General features: G+C 27.6%; 2 protein-coding genes and 1 pseudogene across 2 annotated transcripts; 2 read left to right on the top strand and 1 right to left on the bottom strand.

Moving 5' to 3' along the window:
* The first annotated feature begins 512 nt into the window (after nt 1-512).
* LOC113872016 (serine decarboxylase-like) lies at nt 513-4093 on the top strand. The gene is made up of 5 exons (XM_027509174.1): nt 513-732; nt 1609-1840; nt 1953-2146; nt 2242-2378; nt 3527-4093. Exons 1-5 carry the CDS (start codon nt 531-533, stop codon nt 4091-4093), a joined length of 1332 nt encoding a protein of 443 aa, XP_027364975.1. The 5' UTR covers nt 513-530.
* A 2844-nt stretch (nt 4094-6937) lies between these two features.
* LOC113872017 lies at nt 6938-9239 on the top strand (annotated as a pseudogene).
* Nucleotides 9240-11744: 2505 nt separating this feature from the next.
* LOC113873853 (transcription factor VIP1-like) lies at nt 11745-17344 on the bottom strand. The gene is made up of 4 exons (XM_027512203.1): nt 16845-17344; nt 15244-15376; nt 12594-12678; nt 11745-12318 (listed from the first exon to the last, which is right to left on the bottom strand). Exons 1-4 carry the CDS (start codon nt 17321-17323, stop codon nt 12044-12046), a joined length of 972 nt encoding a protein of 323 aa, XP_027368004.1. The 5' UTR covers nt 17324-17344; the 3' UTR covers nt 11745-12043.
* Nucleotides 17345-22980: the final 5636 nt, after the last annotated feature.

The following is a 22980-nucleotide window of genomic DNA, read 5'->3' as shown; positions in this document are numbered from 1 at the left end:
GGTTCAAATGGCGGAGATTTTTTATTTGTTTGTTAACAAACAAATTCTGTTTTACTTTCTTTCTTTCCCTTTCAAATATAATTACACTGCTGAAAGTCGTGTGCATTTGGATTTGGTATGAGCGTTGACAACCTCCTCCTAACAGAAAAATATTTGACTTTTAATAATTCAAAATTAAATTGAAATTGCTGCCGTTCAAAATAAAGTGAATTTACCAGAAGAATTTACATCCCAAGTACAGAGATATTATGGTAAAAAAAAAAGGAGAAGGGTGAGAATGGATACTAAGAAAGTGAAAGGAGAAAAAGATGAACTTTCCTGCAAATATAAAAAATATAAAACTTATTATAAATATAAATTTTAAATAATAAAATATTATTATACACATCCAATAATTGAACAAATGAATCCAAGAGACATCATGCACTAGTGTCGCTTTTTCAGGCTATTAATACACATCGATCGTTTGTCTTTCTCATACTCTCTGTGCTGCGCATATTACAATAATGGAGAATTCAACGAGGAAGAACATGGCAACGGATATCGTTCCATCAAATCATGCCACAGAGCTGTTGCCAACGACTGTGAGCAATGTCAAGCACTCTAGAAAACATGGCAATAGACATATGAACCTTGCCATTACCCGCTGCAATGGCCAGGCACAAGACAATTTGACTACAGTCATTACTCACTACGTCGAGACCCTAACTCAGCGCAACTCGCGCAACTTGGGTAGCTTTTTGCACTTTTACTTTGAAATATGCTTTCATATATCTTTTAATTCTAGCTCTGTGTAATTGAATAACATAATATGTTTATTTTGTGGAGATAAAAATATAGTTTTAATTAAATTTAACTAATAAGTTTTACATCGAATATGATGGATTTTTATCTAAAAAAATTGTTTTTTCTTTAATATGCTTATATTATGTTAGTTAACAATATGAAAAAGTATTTCTTTTACATCATTTTATTCTTAATATAAAATGTAATAAAAAGAAAATTAAAGAAATGTTTTCAAATGTGGCCTAATGGTATGTTAAAAATAATTAACGGGGTTGAAAATATTAAGGTTATTTTAATGTTAACTTTAACTGTTTATAACTTTGGAATTGTGATATTTTGACACTTTTTCTTACACTCACTAATTTCATACACTTTTACTGATTTTTTTTTTATTATCGCATATCACTTTATAATGTCAAGAAACAATTCATTTAGAATAATATTATTTAAAAAAAATGTTAATCAATATTTTTAGAACACTTGTTAAGAAAAAACATCTTGTTATAAAATTTAAAAAATACACACATATATCTTAATTCATTTCAATAATTTCTGATAAAAATTTAGTAATTAATTTTTACAGCATGATTTCCTTAGGTACCAGTTAATTAGTATCACCTTGTTTTTACAATTCTTTTTTCAGATTTCTTGCTCTTAGCACTTATCTTTTCTCACACTGTTCTCTATTTTTTTCTCCAAACTCTTAACAGTTCTTAAAGTTAATAGTTGGAATAGTATTATTAACTCATTTATAATAATACACAAACGACCGAGGAGTAAATCCAAATGAGTGTACTAATTACTGATTTCAACTTATTGCAGGCTACCCCACTAATCAGGCCTTCAACTATGACGCATTAGCACCGTTGCTTCAATTTCACCTAAACAATGCTGGTGATCCATTTGTAGGCAGCAGCTACTGTCTAAATTCAACTGCATTTGAAGTTTGCGTGCTTGATTGGTTTGCAAATCTGTGGGAGATAGAGAAGAATGAGTACTGGGGATATGTCACAACAGGTGGAACTGAAGGCAATCTTCATGGGATTTTCGTGGGGTCAGTTTTGATGAACTTTTTAATTAATTTATAGTCTTCTGATATTTCCAAAATATATTCTAAGTCTAAACACATTTAATAACTAATATTGATTTATATCTTTTTTATACAGGAGAGAGCAATTTCCAGATGGGATTTTATATACCTCACAAGATTCACATTATTCAATTTTCAAAATAGCAAGAATGTACCGAATGCAGTGTGAGAAGATTAACGTTTTGGTCTCTGGTGAGATTGATTGTATTGATCTAAAGGCTTTACTTCTTGATCACAAGGACAAACCAGCCATCATCAATCTAAACATAGGTATCTCCTCTCGTCTTTGACAACCAATATGCACCCCCTCTCATTTAAAATTTATATACAGTTGGCGAAACTTAGAAGGGTTCTAATTGTTGCAGGGACAACTATGAAAGGAGGAGTTGATGACCTTGATCTTGTTATTGAAACGCTTCAGGAATGTGGTTTCACTCGTGATCGATTCTACATTCACTGTGATGGAGCTCTATTTGGAATGATGTTGCCTTTTGTCAAACGAGTAAGTTATTTATTGGTTAAAGAACCCAAAAAAAAAAAAAAACAAGAAAAAATGTTATTACTTGATTTGGTATTGTGCATGGGAATGGGAGATACAGAAGTGGAGGTCAGATACGTGACTACCAGGTCTGAGATGAGCAAAATAATTAGAAGTTTGTTAGATTAAATTAAATAAATTAAAAATAATATTTTTATTAATTATATAAAAAGTTTGTTAAAATTTTGCTTGTATAATTTCAATTTGCTCCAATTAATAAAAAAAAATGTTATTGCACAGGCAAATATGTATTCTTTTTCTTATGATAGAGCCAAAAAACATTCATAATTCAGTGCCAAAAATACTCAAATAATTGGTATACTCAATAAGGTACAAGGGCTGAGCGCAGCAATTCGCCGATACATAAGATAACAATTGCCTTCGTGCCCCCCTCCCTGGCACCACGCTAGTACTAATAAACCACATGCACAGGATTCTCGTTTATTTAAGGTGTTCAGTGAATTAAAGCAATTCAATAAATCTGACAAGCTGAATCAGATCAATTAAATTAATTTTACTTTTTGGCTATGCACAAGTACGAACTAGTATGAATTGAACTGATTTAATATTTCATATGCATTTATTTTTATAACTTTTTAGGATTTGGGAATTCTTCAGTCCTTAGCAAATATATTTTAATTGGTATTTTAAATTTAAGGCTTAGTATTATTCTTAGTAACAGGTTCACGTGTTTCTTGAGATAAATTTACGAGGTTTTCATTTTTTTTAATTAAAATTACCCTTAAAGATTCAAATTGTTCCTAATCAAGGTTGTTTTGTTCTAATTTGTTGAAAATTATTTTACATACTCAAATATTTTTTTTTAAAAAGTTAATTTTGATTTTTTTTCCTTCCAAACTGAATTGAATCGATTCATATGTATCTCTGCGTTCATATTAAATAAATTAAAATTTATATCCTCGTTTGATAAGCTTTAAAGTTGAGGTAATTAGTTGAATATTATTGAAGTCAATGTTTTTTGGAACGCTTTTCTCAATCTGGGCTTCACATTAATTTTTGTTCAATAAAAATCAATCCAATTATCTAGAATATTAATTATCTTGTAGATTAAAATTATTATTTTATCTAACATTGTTTGGGTGACTGAGCAGGCCCCAAAGATTACCTTCAAGAAGCCCATTGGAAGTATAACAATCTCTGGCCATAAGTTTTTGGGATGTCCAATTCCTTGTGGCGTTGTAATTACTCGTCTAGAACATACAAATGCCCTTTCTAGAGATGTTGAAATTATTGCTTCAAGGGATGTCACAATCACAGGTAGCCGTTGTGGGCATGCACCAATCTTCCTTTGGTATGCTATCCAAGAAAAAGGCTTAATAGGACTTAGGAAAGAAGTGTATATGTGCACCCTGAATGCATGCCACCTACTGAATCAACTACGTGATGGTGGCATTAGTGCAATGTTGAATGACTTTAGTAACACAGTTGTCTTTGAAAGGCCTCTTGATGATGACTTTACGCGTAGATGGAATTTGGCTTGCAAAGGTAATATTGCACATATAGTTGTGATGCAGCACGTTACTACTGAAATTCTTGACTCCTTTGTTGCTGAATTTATCCAAAAACGACTTATTTGGTTCAACGATGAACTCAGAAAGCCTCCATGCATTGCAAATGACATTGGAGCTGAAAATTGTGCTTGTACATTGCACGTATAAATAATGTGACTCTACACTCATGTATGGTTTCTTGTATCGATGCATATACATACATGTATTGAATAATGAGTTATTAATTTGCAATATGGTTGTGTTTGAAAGGCCTCTTGATGATTACTTTAGTACACAAAGTGGAATATGCAAAATTTTATCCATTTTAGTTCCATGATATTTTTAAAAAGTCTTTATTATTAATTTCTTGAGATACTAAATAGTAACTAAAAAAATAATGTTTCATGAAATACTTTTCACATCAAATACTAATTTTTCATGTGTCATACTTTGAATAAATAATTAATTCATAAAAATTAGTCTTTAATAAAGTTTTATTTTTATTTTTAAAATCTTTAATAAATTTATCTTTAATAAATTTTATTATTATCTTTTAAATAAACACCATAACTTTAACAACATTTTTTTATCTTATTTTTCTTTTATAAATATTTGTCAAGTAGTATTATTTAAGAACAAAATATCATTTTCAAGATGATTAACAAATATATTATATAATAAAGTAGGAAAATTTACTTTATTCTGTTCACTTGAATCTATATTTTTTATTTTTAATACATGGGACAAAGTAAAAGTTTTTCTTTGTATGTGATGTATAAGAACTTATTTTTATTACCCTCAATTTCATCTTATCAACGGAAATATTTTTTTTTCATAAAAATGTAAACAGAATAATTAAAAAACTTCAAAACATTCTATATTAGTAGATTCTAAACACTAAAACACTTTAGTGCTAATTGTAATGATGACAAATTATTTTATTTTATTTAAATTTTAAAATATTATCAAAGAATAATTCTAAAAGTTGTATATATTTTAAAAAATATTTATTTATTTAAATATCATGTATAAAGTTATCATTGTCATATGATAAAAATTATATGGCATATTATTTGCTTAATTATTATTTAACAACTTTTAATTAACAGTAAGGATTATTTTTAAAAAAATTAAAATAAATTTGATAAAAAATTATAAAAATTAATTTTTTTTAAAAAATATATAAAAACTAATTATTTTTTTTAAAGATATTCATGTCATGTTTTGTTAATAATAAGGGGAAGATCTTGTTAAGTAACGTCTACATGATATTAATAAATAATTTTTTTTATTCTAAAGTATATTAAGAGCATTTTAAAAATTATAAAAAAAAAGTGTATCATTATTTTTTATTTTTAACCAGTTCCTAAAGGTATTAGTTTGTATATTTTTAATAAAATATTAAAAATTATACAATCATAATTATCTCATTCAATAAAAACGTGAAAATGAGTTAGTCAACTTGAGTAAATTAATTCATATATATATATATATATATATGAAAAAGAATTTTTTATATTTTTATATTAATATAAATCTAAAAATTCTTATACTTAATTTAAATTTTTTATTTAATTTATATCTAATGAGTTATAATTTATTATTTTATTAACTGTTAGATGTAAATTAAATAAAAAGTTTAAATCAAATATAAGTATAATTGTTGTAATAATAATCCAATAGACGTTTCTGTTAATAAAAAGAATGATGTGAGATACGATATGTTTTATATAAAGTGAAGGATTTTTGTGTAAAAATTAAAAAAAATAACAAACTTTAAATTATTATTTAACGTTTCAAGATAAACAGGTGCTAAATGCGTGCAGATTGTCTCTAATATAATAACGTCAAGTAACGAAACTTAAATTTTATATCTGACCTAGTTTATGGTAAGATAAATTATTTTATTTTTAATGAAATAATAACTTTATCTTATATTTTACGTTATTTTAGTTTTAATATAAATTTTATCGTGTGAAATTTAAATACTATTACTTTTCTTATTCTTTTTCACGTATGGGGTCACATAAAATTAATATTAACTGCATAAAACGTGAGATATAAGTCGATTGTTTGAAAAATCCATGAAGCAAAAAAATAAGTTTTTATTTAAGAAGGTTTCGTAGCAAATTTGTGATGATATTTCTCACAACATAAGTTATATTTTTTACATTTCTATAATATTTATAATAAAAGTTATATATATATATATATATATATATATATATATATTATTTTGTGATTATGCACATCAATAGTTATGATAGTATAAATTTGGCTAGATATCATTAGTATGTAAACTACTAGAACAATAAATTATACTCTGGTTATAGACTAACAATGCATATACTAATATTTTAATTTTTGTTTGAAAATTAATGCTTATAGTTACGAACAAAATTTATCTTAAAACTGAACATTTTTTTCTGTCTATTTTATAAATCATTTTTAACTAAATTATATAAATAAATAAAAATAATTAAAGTTAGTTTTCTTAAATCTTTTAGAAGTTATTTGGGATGGAGAGTTTTAAAGGAGAAAGAAGGAAAGAGCATAAATTTATATTTTAAATAAATATATTTAAAATTAATATTTTTTAAAAATAAAAATATAAATTATTATATATTAATAATATATTTTTCATCTTAAATAATATATAATTCTTTTAATTTAAAATTAAAAATTATGCTCCAAACAATCCCGTAATTAATTACTCATAAACACTTGTTAGGAAAACCTACAAGAATTGAAAACATTTGTTGAAATTTGAATCTATAGATGCCCTGTCCTCAAACCATTAGAACTCAATGTTATGCAAATTAATGGTTCGATTCATTTATCTCTTCGCGTCTTTCCTCACTCTCAAAACCATATAAATTATGGAAAGAATGGGGAACCCAGTGCAGAAGAATATGACGATGTCTTTCAACATTCCAAAAGCTCACACAGCGTTTCATGCTCTCTAAACAAGAAGAGAAGTGTAGAGAAATCCAAGAGAGTAATGGACATACAAGCCTTGACATCATGAAGTGCAAGGGGGAGACACAGGCTAAATTGGCTGAAGTAATCACGCACTACGTGGGGACACTAAATCAAAACAAATTGCACTTTTTGGGTATGCCTGATCTTTTTATATATTGTATTTATTTTGTCTTTTTCATCTACAATTCTATATATAGTTGACCTCCACTAATGATATCCGCTAAAGCAGGTTACCCTACTAATCAGGACTTCGAGTATGAAGCACTGGCACCTTTGTTGCATTTTCACCTAAACAATGCTGGTGATCCACTTATAGGAAGCAGCTTTGGTCTAAATTCAACAGAATTTGAAGTTTGCGTGTTAGACTGGTTTGCCAACCTATGGGAGATAGAGAAGGGTGAGTACTGGGGATACGTTACAACTGGGGATACGTTACTTCTTGCTCATAAAAACAAGCCAGCCATCATCAATCTAAACATAGGTCTTCTCATCTTTGACAACTAAAACACATTACAAGAACAAGATATTATACACTCACCCACGATTACTCGTTTACAGATTTTGGTTAAACTTAATGAGATTTTTCGTGTGTGTACATAAATTAGGAACTACTATGAAAGGCGCTGTTGATAACATTAATCTCGTAATACAAACACTCGAGGAAAGTGGCTTCCCTCGAGATCAATTTTATATTCATTGTGATGGAGCTTTATCTGGAATGATGCTGCCTTTTCTTAAACGAGTGAGTAAATGTTACTATTGTCCATTTTTACTTTTAGAAAAGCACTACTTTGATATTGCACTTAGGAAGAATAGTGATAAGTGCTGCATATGGAGATGGGACCTCCATGAATCTCGAGAAGAGAAATTCTTAAACATTGTATCCACGTCATTGCTTTAATTTTTCATTTAATAGTTGACGTAATGCATATTTAATGAAGAATTTAATTGAAATGGTAGGTAAAAATAATTGTACTGTCTTCTAATCAATATTTTTTATATCATTGAATGTGTTAATTTTTTATAATAACTATTTTTATTTAAAATATTTTTTACTTGATTGATAATGAAAAAGTTTTCACACAAAATATTTCAAAATCAAACTATTTACATATTTTCGTAGTAAATTGAGTTCCTATAACAAGTACCTAGCTCCTACATAATGGATTTTTTATGTCTTAAATTTATCAAATGAACTTGATTGAAGTCAATCAATTAAACTAATTTAAATTATCTTAAATAATTAATTTAAATTACTTCAATCTCAATCGAAATTAATTAGTAAATATTCGTTGTTTCTCCGAATTATACTTTTCACCAGAGACGCAAACTCCCAACCTAACTACCAAAATTTTCTTTTATCTTTAATACTCTAAGCTTTCAAAGCCATTATTTAATCTACGGTAATTAGGCTAAACATTCTTTTCTACCCTTTTTTTATATTCATTTTGACACTCAATCACCCAATGATCAAACTATAATTAAATGTCTCTATATATTTATTATATATCCGACTTTGTTCTCATATATATTTTGAGTAATTAGATATTAAAAGGAATTTAACCATTGAGAGAGAGCTAAATGTTGATGAAGTATAATATTATTTAGAATTGGTTTATTATAACGAGAGATTCTACAATATCAAGAAATCATTAAAATAACTAAATCAAATTTGATTGGTTTGGACCTGCCCCCTTACCCAAACACAAACAAAATCGGGAAACATCGTATCTACAAGTTAATAACAATTTTTCTTTTTCGAATGTCTCGCTATACTTTGTTTGGGAATGTGTACCTGGTAAAAACCTACTTATAAAATTATCTAACTAAAGCATCACCTTACTCATTCTTAATTATAATTTCATATTGTTGTTATTTGGCCCAAACCCCACCAGGCTCCAAGAACTACCTTTAAGAAGCCCATTGGAAGTATAACCATTTCTGGCCAAAAGTTTTTGGGATGTCCAATTCCTTGTGGTGTTGTAATGACCCGTTTAGAACACACCAACACCCTTTCAAGAGATGTTGAAGTGATTGCTTCTAGGGATGCTACAATTACAGGTAGCCAAAGTGGGCATGCTCCCATCTTCATTTGGTATGCTCTGCAGAAAAAAGGTTTGATAGGAATCGAGAATGAGGTGCAAAAGTGCATAATTAGTGCACATTATTTATGGCGTAAACTACGTGATGCTGGCATTGGCACAATGTCGAATGAGTTTAGCAGCACGGTTGTCTTTGAGAGGCCTTTAGATGATGACTTTTCCCGTAAGTGGAATTTAGCATGCAAAGGAAATATTGCTCACGTGGTGGTGATGCAACACGTTACTATTGAAATGCTGGACTCATTTGTTAATGAATTTGTTCAAAAACGAATGATTTGGTTTCAAGATGGACTTAGAAAGCCTCTATGCCTTGCAGAGGACATTGGTGCTGGACATTGTGCTTGTATATTGCATCCTTGATTCTCATGGAGGTGAACTTTGTTGATTAATTTATGTAATTTGAATAAATAATTGATACAATGGATGTTTTCATCAATTTTATCTCAATCTTATTCAAAAGTTATTATTGTATGCACATTTGAATATATACTGTATGTTTATTTGATAATATTTTATACGAAGATTTATATTATAACTTTTATTTTTTGTAAGTTAAAAATAGCTTATTTTTATAAGTGTTTGCAAAAAAAAAAATTTAAATAAGATAAAAAAGAGTTTATTTATAAGTTGTTTTAATAAATTACTTGTAAGTTCTTTCAAACAATCCTATAACTATAACTACTGCTTTATCTGTGGTTGCTTTGATGAAAAGGTTTTCGCTCATTCTATTGAAAAATCTCACTGTAAATTATTGTGTATTTAATATAAATATTGTTAATAGATCACTGAATTATACTTGAAATCAACAATATGGGCCTAATACAATAATTTAACATGACTACCTATTTTAAGTTTTGAAATACTTCTAAAAACTACCGTCGTCTTTATTTTGTAATTATCACAAACAGTTACTCAGTTATACAACTACACGATTATTGTGATCTACATCATCCTATAGAGCGGTTACCTAAGGTGGTCAGTGATCCTATGCACTCTAGCTATGAAGAGAAATAGAGAGAAATCGCAAGAACAAAACCCTAAACCCTAAACTCTAATTCACATACGTATATATAATGTAACATTATACATTTGGGAGACTCCCAAAAAAGACGGTTAAAGTATATTATGTTAGCATGTCACAAGTTGATTAAAAATATGGTTAAAATAACACGATTCAAAATTGAGTTTTATTTAAAAAAATAGGATTAATTCAAAACTAGTTTAGTTTAAAATACATTTTAGCCATAACTAATTTTGGTTTAAAAATTGCTTTTAGAACCAATTAACCAAATTATTTTTTAAAAAAGTAAACTAATTTTAAAATCAATTTATATTATTTAAATTTTTTAAAATATGATTTGATTTGGTTTGATTGATTTTTTTACACCTCTACTTAGCAGTAAGGTTGTCTTAAACAGGCCTAAACGATCCAATTGGTTCCAACATGGACCAAATCAGCCTCTATATATTGCAAGGACCTTGTTGCTGGAAACAGTGCTTGCTGATGGCATAATTCACTGTCGTCAAGAAGAGTTCAGAGAGTAATATAAGGTCAAATAAATGACTCAATGTACTTAGTCATCAAATGTGCAATTATTATTTAAGATTAATTATGTTTGTTTAATCCCTTCCCTCTTGACCTTTCTAGCTATCGTACTCCTTAATGGAAAATAATTCTATCAACTAAATTAGGCAAACTATAATCTAATTTACTAATTTTAATTTTAGTTAAATCATTTAAAATCTATCTTTTGGGGCGAATATTCTAGAGATTCATTTCATGTTATCGATATGGACTATTTTATCTTGAATACTGAATATAGAAATAAAGTCTTTAATATATACTATAGAAAACAAGATTATATACCATATATATATGCGCATGAGGGGGAAAATATATAAGAACGCAAATTTAGCGGACTTGACCAAATGTATAAGAAGGCGGCACTCGGCTGCAGAAAAAAAAACTGAACGTAGTTTTTGTGCTAAGAGAGTTTACATCCTTAGGAATCAAACTTAAGACGACCTCCGCATATCATTAATGTTATCGTTATCCACTCTCTTGTGTTTTGGCTAATGGTATTTTCATTGTCTGTAAGATTGTGCCACCTTCACAAACCCTCGCAATCTGTGTAGATAAATTGTCGAAGGCTTTAAGGAAATGGAGGGAAGTCTTTAATAGGAAATGAAGGTTTGAACCCAATGTTTTAGGGCGTGGGAGCTGGAACCACCCTCCTTATCGTGCTGTGTATTTGATGGCTCGAAAACTAAATTTCACTGAAATGATATTTGTAAACAAAAAGGGGTGCAGCTCTAGTTTAGGGTAGCAATAATACTAACTAATTAATTGGGTTGCGACTCCTATACATTAAGACGAAGATTCAATGATAAAGAACTAAAATCAATTTGTTCAAATTTAGTTAGAATAAAACTCGGTTAATATTTTGGCATGTTATAATAATATTTATTTAAATCAATTTATGCATTTTACCCAATATTTTTATTCAACATTTATAAATATTCTCGTCAAATTTTACTATGATCCCCGTGCTAATCAAAGATTATAAGAAAAAACCATAGGAGGTTTTCTCTCACAGGGGGAGACGCACATCTACAAACATAAGGCATGGGGGGGGGGGGGTGAAGATGGCTTTTCCTTCCACTTCCGTTAGATAACCGATTAAAGTTTGATAAAGTAATTAATTTCGAGACCTATACTAACTGCTAACAGAATGAATACTTTTCATTCCCACTTATCATCAATTCAATCCTCTAAAACTTCATGTTCAAATGTTTCTACCGCTGAACTGTAGAACATAAAATATAAACTGCGGTTTAAACCTAGAAATGTAGGAAATGAATAAGAATAGGCTATAGTTCAAGACTAAAACTGTAAAACATAAATAAAAATAAAGTACGAAACTGAGCTGCAGTGATAGCCTTCACAAGCCTCACCCATTACACATATGCACAGTAAATGTTAACTTCTGATGATTATCCTCCATAACCGATCATTTACTGCTGCTATTATGAATTAGTTGGGTTGGTTGAAGTTGGAGAAACTAGGGTCGTCACAATACCCGCTGAAATTCTGATTAGAGGGAGGAGGAGGAGGAGGCATGCAGAGCTGTGGTTGCTGATCATCAGGAGTCACATTCTTGGATGGAGGATTTTGAAGCTGATTCACAGATAACTGGGATAACTTGGAGACCAACTCGGGATATGAAGGAGGATAACCCGTTATAGCATAAATCTGCTCAGTCTCATCTTTAAGGATCTCAATTTTATCCTTGAACGCCTTGGTGATGGCTGCATGCATCCATGATAATATACTATAACTATATATTCATAAATTAGCAGAAGAACTCGTTAAACTTCAAGTAATGATACGTTTTCTTCCGAACTTGAGATTAATTTTCACGCATTAGAATTCCCCAATTTTAAGTAAAGCGGTAATTGATACACACGCAGATTTATGATATTGTTCATGCAACGAGTTATGTTTAAACCTTTTATTATTCAATTTAATGAGATATGAGGGAAAGCACTGCTTTAGGCATATAAAAATATGGAACCATACATACCATTTCTAATTTTCACTTGATCTTTCGTTGCCGCTATGCATAGTTTGAGCGCCTTATTCCGACTGGCAATATCTGCAGTGTCTCTCTGCATCACATGAGATATTAATACGTTTGTTCCTTTTTCTTCTTTTTCTAATCATGTGTAGATAGACTGAATATTACTAAATATACAAAATTAACATAATTTTTTCTTCTTCTTTTAATAAGTCACATGCTAAAGCACCCCGTGAGTTTTGAATCTGTAATCTCACCCATAAAACAGACCTGGATAGTGGGGGAAGCCAATTGACCCGACGAATCATTGCAATCCTGGTTAGTTTAATTAATTCTATTTATCAAAGTCACTATTAAGTTACACATCGATTGAGTAATGCATACCAATCTCTATCAATATCCAATAAAGACAACTCTAGAAATAACCATTAATTAGCCAAGCACCACTAAAACGCTGATAAGAACAATTAATCTCTAACCACAAATGGATTCGTGTCAACCGTGAGATTTAAAGGGGGACACCATGGAATGAATAGAGAATTTGTTACTTTTGCTGTCTCCAGTGCAAAGACCATAAAAACACAAGTGACTTTTCTCAGGTAACATGATGAACATGAACCTAATTAAAAGATGCTATAGTCAACATATTAAGATATCATGTCATCCCTATATGTGCAAGTACTGAAAGTTGTCATAGGTAAAGGTAACATCCAGAAAAGTAATTATAAATTTGATTATATTTTTGGAAACTTCGTTATTGGTCCTAAACCTTAATCTAGAAATTGTACAAGGAGAGAATAGTCCCCGAAAGTTAATAACCGAACTTAATGTTACTGCCAAAATCATTTTGATCATATAAAAAATAGGGCAGATATTTAATAACATAAGGTACAATATCAAAATTTTAGTTTATGACTAAGCACAAACGTACCTTCATCTATAATTCCATAGTTAGTCCCAAGTTGAAAAAAAGAAAGTTGCATTAAACTTTCAACAATCAATTATAAAACTTTTCAAAACATGTATAGTGATCACTCACGACAATGTTAATGTTAAACACCCACATAGATGTACTAATTGTTATATGCTTCCAACTCTTTTTAGATTTCAAGTTCCTAAATACTAGTACTATTCCACTAATTGGGGAAATTCCATAGATATATGGAACTATAGTTATATCATTATATAAGTGAAATGTGATCTAGAATCACCAAATTGGAGAAGTACAGCAATTTTTTCTTTACATTGAAAGGCTGAGAACTTAGAAATGTTCCTTTTACATCTTTACCATACCCTAATGAGGCATGTAGATTTATCACATTTAAACTCGTTAGTAGGTTAATTTCTTGTGTTTTAGGTTATAAGGTATGGAACAATTGAACCCTATCCAAACTCCTTAGGGAAATTATCAGTCTTGCGTTATTTCTGAATTTTCTTTGGATCCCAGATTTTCTTTCTAGATACCACGCACAATTTTCTCCATTACCTCTTGCCTAATATTTTTCTTTCAATTTTATCAGGTGTCTTATGGATCCATGACATATACTGTTTGCTTGCAGGCTTTAAATTCCAACCACTTCAATAGATTGGAAAAATATGGTTAAAAAGTTTCAAATTATAATTGTTTATAAGATGATTAATAAATCATGATGAGCCATTTCAAGCATACAATAACAATAATAAAGTATATGATTCGTTTCAAATATTGCAGTCAGGAGTAACGATTCACAAATCACGAAATACAGTCTGGCAGAAAATTTGGCATGAATGTTGATTATGATTTCCATGCATGCAAAGAAAGTCATGTACATGCATGCATGTATGAAAAATTGAAAATGGCCAAAGAGGAAAGGAAAACTGTAAATTGAACATATTATAATTCTTTCAACATATTTAATCAAATAGTACACTCGATTCAGCCAGAAGAACAAAATGGCTATTCAGTTGGAAAGTGTCCTTTTAAGAAGGGGGAGGATTGTATTATAAGCGCAAAATGTGAAGGTAAAAGTTACTCTTACCTCCTTTCATGAAAATTGAAATAAAATTTCAGGGGATTGTCGTATTTATCTGTCTTTATAGATGCTAAATAAGTGCAGTACTATCAAAATTTCTCAAAGTTCATAAGGAATGAGATAGACACTATTGTAGAAAGTGTAAGGAGTATGATAGGAAGAAAAAAGGAGAAATATGAAATAGTATAAGTAACTTGGTGAAAAAAGAGAGAAAATTTAAATTATAGAAGTATGGTAGAATTTTTAAATAAAAAATAACATTACTTTCTCAAAAACCAGCTGGGAAGCCTACAAGCTAGATGAGTAGTTTTAACAGATAAATTTAAGAGAGAGAGAGAGAGAGAGAGAGAGAGAGAGAATTTTTAATTATATTTTGCTAAAAAGAAAGAACAAAATTCAAAATAAGTGACAGTAATTGAATCTAATTATTGCCATGCTATGGATCTTTTAATATTTTCCCTTCTTCATACCTACAACTTGACTTCTTCTATGAAAAGAAAGTTCTTTACAACGTGTGTTCATTAAGTGTTGCAATCACACAACTCACAATCAGCAGTAAAACAGATGTATGCCATTGTTAACACCCAATTTACCACATCTATGTTTATGTAGAAGCATAATAAATTGAAAAGGAAAAGACATGCCTGAATCAAGATAACATGTGAAGAAAGGTTAATTGCTTCAGTTTGAAGTGTTTCGACCCTCTCTTTTAGCTCATTTATATAATGCGCTTTCTTCTCCTTCGATTTAGCAGCAGATTTCCTATTGGCCATAATCCTACACCACAAAAATTTCAACTTATGTTATAGCTTAGTATAATTTATTTTCAAGAAAGGATCTTGTTAACTAGACACTGATTAAAACAAATAAAAAGTAATTTTTTAATAAAAATTTATGTTGCAATATATTAAAATTACGAAATTAATATTTATCTTGAAGAAGAATTATTATTTTTGTCAAGTTCAAAAAAAATATTTTAAAATTACCAATTATGTTCGAAAATAATTTTATCAAACCACGAGATAGTGCACGCACAAGAGGAAAGATTGGTTCAGAGCAGTGTAAAGTAATATTTGGTCCTTCTTTTATATTTTCTTTTCCTTAAAATAAGAATTGCTTTCAAGATTCTTTTTTCAAAAACAATATTATGATTAATCTGACATTTTATCTAAAAAGGGGAAGCATGAAAAAAAAATTGGCCAAACACTGGTCTCACTTCAAAAAACTATTTAATCATATTTTAATGATTGATTAATTTTTATTACATATAATATAAATAATTAGAAATAAATTATTATAATTAAAAAATTACACCCATAAAAATTGTAACGTATTAATTGTCTCAAAAATATTATTTAAAAATTAATTCATACAAATTTTATTAGAATCTTAAATCTAACCGATATTCTCTTTTTTACACAATTTTAATCGAGAAAATTAAGTAAACAAATTTTTTAATGTCGTTTAATAATACATAATAAGAATTTATGCATATTAAATAAATACATCTATATATATATATATATATATATATTAAAAATTATATGATATCACTAAATTTAATATATTAATAATACTAAATATTATATTTTAATAAAAATTATTATTTATTAATTTTTTATTGAAAGTCCTTATTACATATTAAAATAATCAGTAACGTTTAATTTTTTTAATCTTAATAATAAAAATTGATTTTGTTAAATTTTTTTAAGAAATTGAATTTAAATATATAAGTATAAAAAGAAATAATTTTATTAACTTTAACCTTTACCTTTTATTTTGGTTGAAGGGAAGGCAAGAGAGAGAAAAAATTAAATTAAAAACTTGAAATTTTATTTTTAAAAGTAATTCTTTATATTTTTTATTCAAGTAAACAAAGAAAAAATGTATCATCATTTTTCGATTTCTTCATTTTCTAATCAAAACACTTAAAATTGAGTTTAACATTAAAAAATATTATTTTTTAATTAAAAAATAAACATTTACTATAATTTCGTATCTTTAATGTAATTGACACTGTTTTGATAAAAAAAACATTTATGAATTTAAAATCTTAAACTTGGTTGTGAAAGTTGAAATTAATAAAAAAAAATAATTTTTATAAAAAAAATTATTATATATAAAAAATATAATAAAATATTTTTTATTAAATATCTAAATTAAGTTTAAAGATTAAAATTATAATTAAAAAATAATGTTTTTAAAATGAATAATCGAAATAATTAATTAAAACAAAAAGATCAACCTCTTTGCCCTCTTAGGATCAACCCTTGTAAGTTCAGCGAGCTTCTCAGGAGCCATGGTTTTCTTCACCAAACCAAGCAATTTCAACTCAGACGCCGCCGTCGAGGACCCGTCCACGGATTTGTTCTGCAGGTGATGCTGCTCCACCGTTTTCCCTTCCCCACCCTTCTCGCCGCCGATGCCGCCGTCGCCGGCCATTCCGATTCCGTCGGGATAACCGGATTCCGTGGGCCAGTTCTGGGCGAGCCAATCATCGGGTTGCTCGTCGAGCATCGAAAACCAGCCGTTCAATTCCCCCATTAACATCGAATCGAAGGCCTCTCCGACGTCGAATGGCGGTGGAGGCGGGAAGTTGTAGTCGTTGAATTCGAAAGGTTCAAAATCGAAGTTGGGCAGATCGTCGAAGCAGTCGGCGACGGGGAAGGGGTCGTCGGAGAGGGATCCTCCGTGATTGAATCCGGTCTGCGGCGGCGCCGGCATCTGATCACTGTCCAGCGGAGCTACTATGAAGTTGGGTTCCATGGACGACATTAATTATTATTATTATTATTTTGTCTTCGGGATGTGTGATTTGATTGGAACGGTGAGTTCAGAAGTGAAACTGAACTTTTGGGACACTGAAAACAAGCTTCAGCTTCTGGTGAAGTGTGTTATGTGTGAACCCAACTTCACTTAAATACACTTTACATACCCCATAAAGGAGACGTCTTTATTTAATGTAGTAGTAATTATTCACGCCTTGTTTTATTATTTTATTAAATTCAGTCTTAAAGGATATTTTAATCATTTAATTAACTATTTAAACGATATTTTTTATTAAAAATTATATTTATATATTTTGAATGTAATAATTATATTTCAAAAAATATCATTTAAAACTATTTAATATCAATCTTAAATATTAGAGTTTGTATTTTTATAAAAAAATATTATTTCAAGTTAAATAAAATTATTATAAATATAATAAAATTTAAAGCAAGAAAAATAAACATAAAATAAAGTAGAAATGATCTTCTTATATTAGTATAAGTAAAATGTTTTACACTAAATTTAAATTTTTCATTTAACTTATATCTAACTGTCGGTGAAATAATAAATTATAACTCGTTAGATATAAGTTAAATAAAAATTTCAAATTTAGTGTAAGAGTTTTTAGACTTACACTAGTGTAAGAAGATCCTGCCCCTATATATATATATATATATATATATATATATATATATATATATAAAATTAAATTATATCAATATAACTTATATTTATTTTTCTATAGTTAAAAATTTAATATAAAAAATATTTTTAATCAATTTAATTGTTCAATTATAATTATATATTATCTAAATTATTTATATAAATTTTACAAAAATTAAATAATTTTTAAATTTAAATAATTTATTTTCTTTAAAATTGATTTTTATTGGTTGATCATGAATTGTATTTTTTTTTTTATATTAATGTATATTTTGTATTGAGAATAAGAAGAGAAATAAGTTATGCTAAGTTAAATTTTGTATAAATAAATTTGATCTATTTAATAATTTTGAAGTCTAAACTTGATTTATTATCTGCTATAAATTTTTTATTAAACTTAATTTGATCTTTTTAAAATTTTGCTTTAATCTATTAATTTTTTTAATGACTTACTTTGTATTGAGAATTTTAAATAAATAAATTATTTTATTGATTTTAATTAGAGAAGACATGTTGTTAACCTAAAAATAAAAGTAAAAAAAATTTAGATATAATATAAACAAATATGAAAAAAAATGAAAGATTGTATAAATCAACAATCTTGGGTGAATCTCCCGTATGACAAGGGGAGCCATGGTTCCTCTAAACTTTTTTCAAATTTTTCTATATATACTTTTACATATTTTTAAATTATATTTATATTATTATATTATTATTTGTTAGAAAGTTTGAAAGTCAAATTTTATTCTCTCTCCAAAAATAAGCTTCTACATGTTTTCTTATTCCAAGAATAGTGGTTGTGTGACAAAACTTCATTTCTCGTACAAGCTATTGTTCCAGAATGCAGTATGTAAACTCTCCACTCTTGGGTCTCCTAATCTCCATTCTCCCATCTAGTTTTTCTTGCAAGCTCAATGTTAAGTTGTTAACATTTTTACTTATAGGTGAGTTGCATTGAACTTGGTTATTAATGACCCTCATAAAAAATTAAATTTTTTTAAAAGTGTGGGGTGTAATGTTTGTATAAAATTGATGTGGTACTTGAAATGAGCTGTGATACCCTTTGGAGCTCCCATTTCTCTTTTACTTGTAGCTTGATAAATATGTATTGTGCAACTTGTTCTGTTTTAGAAAAAATTATTATTGATGAATCTACTTATTGTCAACGTGAGAATGTTGATAATGCTTACAAAAGCTTGACCTCATTTGAGTTTATATTGATCTTGCATTTGATGAGAGAAATTATGGAAATAATATATGTTTTTTGTCAAGCTTTGCAACAACAATCTCAGGATGTGGTTAATGCTATGCATTTAGTTCGTTCTACAAAAGCACTTATTCAAAACTTGAGAGAAGAAGGTTGGGATAAGTTATTAAAAAATGTGACATCTTTTTGTGAAAAATATGATCTTGAGGTTCCTAAATTTAGTCCTTCTTATGTAGCAAAGCAAGGACACTCTCGTCACCAAAAAGATCATATTACATTGGAGCATTATTTGAGAGTTGAAATATTCTTTGTTACAATTGATAAGCAATTACAAGAGTTGAATTGTAGATTTAATGACCAAGCAATGGAGTTATTAACTTTAAGCTCATTGGTTCCTAAGGATGCTTATAAAGCTTTTAATATTGAAAAACTTTGCACTTTTGTAGATAAATATTATCCCATGGATTTCAATGAGTAGGAAAAGATTAATTTGCATTTCCAACTTTAACATTTCATTGTTGATGCTCATCAAGATTCAAATTTGAACAATTTATCAACAATGCAAGAGTTGTGTACATGTTTGGCCACAACAAAAAAGTCAGAAGTTTACTACTTGATTGGTAGATTACTCCGTCTTATCATGACTCTTCCAGTTTCTACAGCTACAATGGAAAAATCTTTTTTTGCAATAAAAATAATCAAGACTAAATTGATAAATAAGATGGAAACTGACTTTTTAGCAGATAATATGGTAGTCTATATTGAAAGGGATATTGCAACAAGCTTTAGCTCTGACACAATTATTAAAGATTTCAAGTTATTGAAAGAGCGTAGACCAGCACTTTGACTAAAAGTAACTTTGATATTTAATGATAGTCTTTTATAATTATATTATGAAATGACTAGTAAAAGATAGTAATTTTTCTCAGATTTCATTATCATAGATGTTTGTTTTAAGTAGAGGAAATGATGAATATTGTTATTTCTTTTTAAAATTAAAAAATAATAATTTATAAAAGACTATCATTAATAGCTTATCCAAGTTAAGTAGAGGAAAAAATAATATTGTTATTTCCTTTTTGTCCAAGTTCCACCACTGTCAATAATAGACATAATCAAGCCAATGTAAATATAAATTAATAGCTTATAAAATAGATCAAACAATAGTATTGCAAAAGACAAATAAACCTTTTTCATTCAGAGGATATGTAGTATAGACAATCTTTAACTCACAAAAGAATAAAAGTTTTTAATTTAAGATTTTATTTATTTTAAAATATAAATTATTTAATATAATATTATATTATAATTTTTTGTATAAAATTATTTAATATATTGTTATAAATTTTATGAATTTTAAATAGGTCATTTTAATAGATTTAATAAGATTTTTTTAAGCTCAAACTAATACTATTTAATTAATTTAACTTTTTAAAATGTCTAAATTAAGCTTATTACTTTAATAGGCTAAGTGAAAGTAGACCTTAAAAAGGTTAGGCCATAAGTCACTGTCAAACAATTTGTCTTATTTTCATTTTTAATTGAGAAATATAAAAAATTAATTCTTCAATTGCTTTTTTTAATAATGTGTCATTAATTAAATTACATAAATTAGTAAAAGTAATAAATTTTATTATTTTTTTAAATATTATAATATGATAATTTTTCTTTGTTTAAATAAATATTTATTTTTAACCATATGAATTGTTAATTTTTTTTGTACTCTCATTGTTATTATAATTTTGTTATCAATATACTAATTTTCATTAGTATAAATTAATTTTTTATTAAAGTATATAATACATTAATTTAAAATTTTAAATATGTAAGTATTTTAAAAATATAAATTAACAATACATAACTAATTTTTATTAATATTAATAAAGTAGATGGATTTGGAGAAGATGAAGTTTCTAAACTCATTATGTTTTAATGTGCTACAAGCACAATATGGATTATGTACTGTGTTAGCTTTTTTGGAAGTAACTCATAATGCTTCAGATTGATGGAGTGATGTGGTGTGAGTTTGTAAGCAAACTGACGTGTGAATAGATTCTAATGTCAAACAAGTTCTTGGTGATGGTTGTTCCTTTAATTTTTTTAGGGATAAATGGGTGAAAAACATTGCGTTGACGAATTCATATTCAATGTTATTTTCTGTAGCGACTAATAAAGAGGCGTGAATGGTGAATAATGGTCGATTTGAGATAGACTAATGGGTATGAGAAATTCCTTAGAGAAAGCATTATTTGCATGAGAGGAGGATTTACAACAGCAGTTGTGGAATACTATGAAAGGTAAGAGGCCGAGAAAAAATATGAATGACATGTTGATTTGAAAGTATGATAATAATAAAGACTACAGTGTTCAATCTGCTTATTGTTACATTCATAATTATTCCATTGTAGGTAACGATTTGAAGTTGTGTCATGCAAAATTTGGAAGGTCAATGCACCAAAGAAAATAGTGGTATTAGTGTGGCGTTTATTGCTTAATACAATTCCAGTACAAAAGAACTTAACTAAATGCGAATTGACAATTTTTTCAAAAGCTCGTGAATTTTGTGATACTAAAGATTAGAATGTACTACACATTCTTTTGCATTGTGATACTTCTACGAGACTGTGATACATGATGTTCGAATGATTTAGTATCAATATATACTTATCTAAAAATTTGCATAAGATATTACTAAGTGTGTGTGAAATTTGATATGAAAAAAAAAATAAAAGAGGTTGTAATAGTATAGTTTGTAGTAGCATGGATAATTTGATTTAAGAAGAATAATATTATCTTGGATAATAGTGTACTAAATGTTAGTGAAATATTTGATTCTATTAAATATTGTTCTTGAAAGTGGCTTGTGATGGAACTTTTAGAAAGTTCAACTATATATATATATATATATATATCTTATAAATTAGAAAAGATGAGAGGTAGTATTATTAATATCTATTTTTTACTAATTTTAATTTAAGCTTTTATTAATTTGTTTATTAAAAGTGAATAAAAAATATAACAACTACTAAAAAAAAAAGCTATAAATGACCATTAAATTCTTCTAGAATGTATCTTATAAAAAATATAAAATAAACAAATTCAAAATTTTATCATAATGAACACCAGCTCAGAAGAAATATTTAATAAATGTTATTACTGGTCTTATTTATGAAAAATAATTATTAAGTTTTTATTTATTATAATAAATAAGTAGTTTAAATGTATTAGTTATTAATTTTTTATTTATTATAAAAAAGTGTGTTACTATTTAATTATTAACATTATAAATATTTTTAATTAAAATATAAATTTAATAATATTTAATTAATTATTTATAGTTCCAATTAAATTATTTTTTTTTCAACAATATGTAATAATATGAAACAATAACCGTTTTATTAAGTAAAATTATAAATTTAATCAAAAAATAAAAAGGATTTTCAAAAGTTATATCTAAGTTCATTCATATTTAAAAGTAAATATTTTATTTTTATAAATACAACAAAAATTATATTTATTTCATTTTATTATTACTTTTTTTTATATTGCTGATTGGAATTTTCAGGCTACTAACTGAAAAATTAAGAAATAGTTATTGTTTATTAAGAAATACATAAAAATGCACAATAAATTTTTTTTTTATATTTTTAATCAGCCTTAAGGCAAGGTTTAATTTTTATTTTTTACCCTTTCAACGGCTCTTGGTGCAGCAGGAGACATGTCTTCCCTTGTATCATTA

The sequence above is a fragment of the Abrus precatorius genome, unplaced genomic scaffold (genome assembly GCF_003935025.1).
Source record: "Abrus precatorius isolate BTA unplaced genomic scaffold, Abrus_2018 Scaffold7, whole genome shotgun sequence".
Taxonomy (NCBI): domain Eukaryota; kingdom Viridiplantae; phylum Streptophyta; class Magnoliopsida; order Fabales; family Fabaceae; genus Abrus; species Abrus precatorius.
The sequence above is the reverse complement of the archived record's forward strand: the minus strand, read 5'-3'. Positions and strand labels throughout refer to the sequence as shown.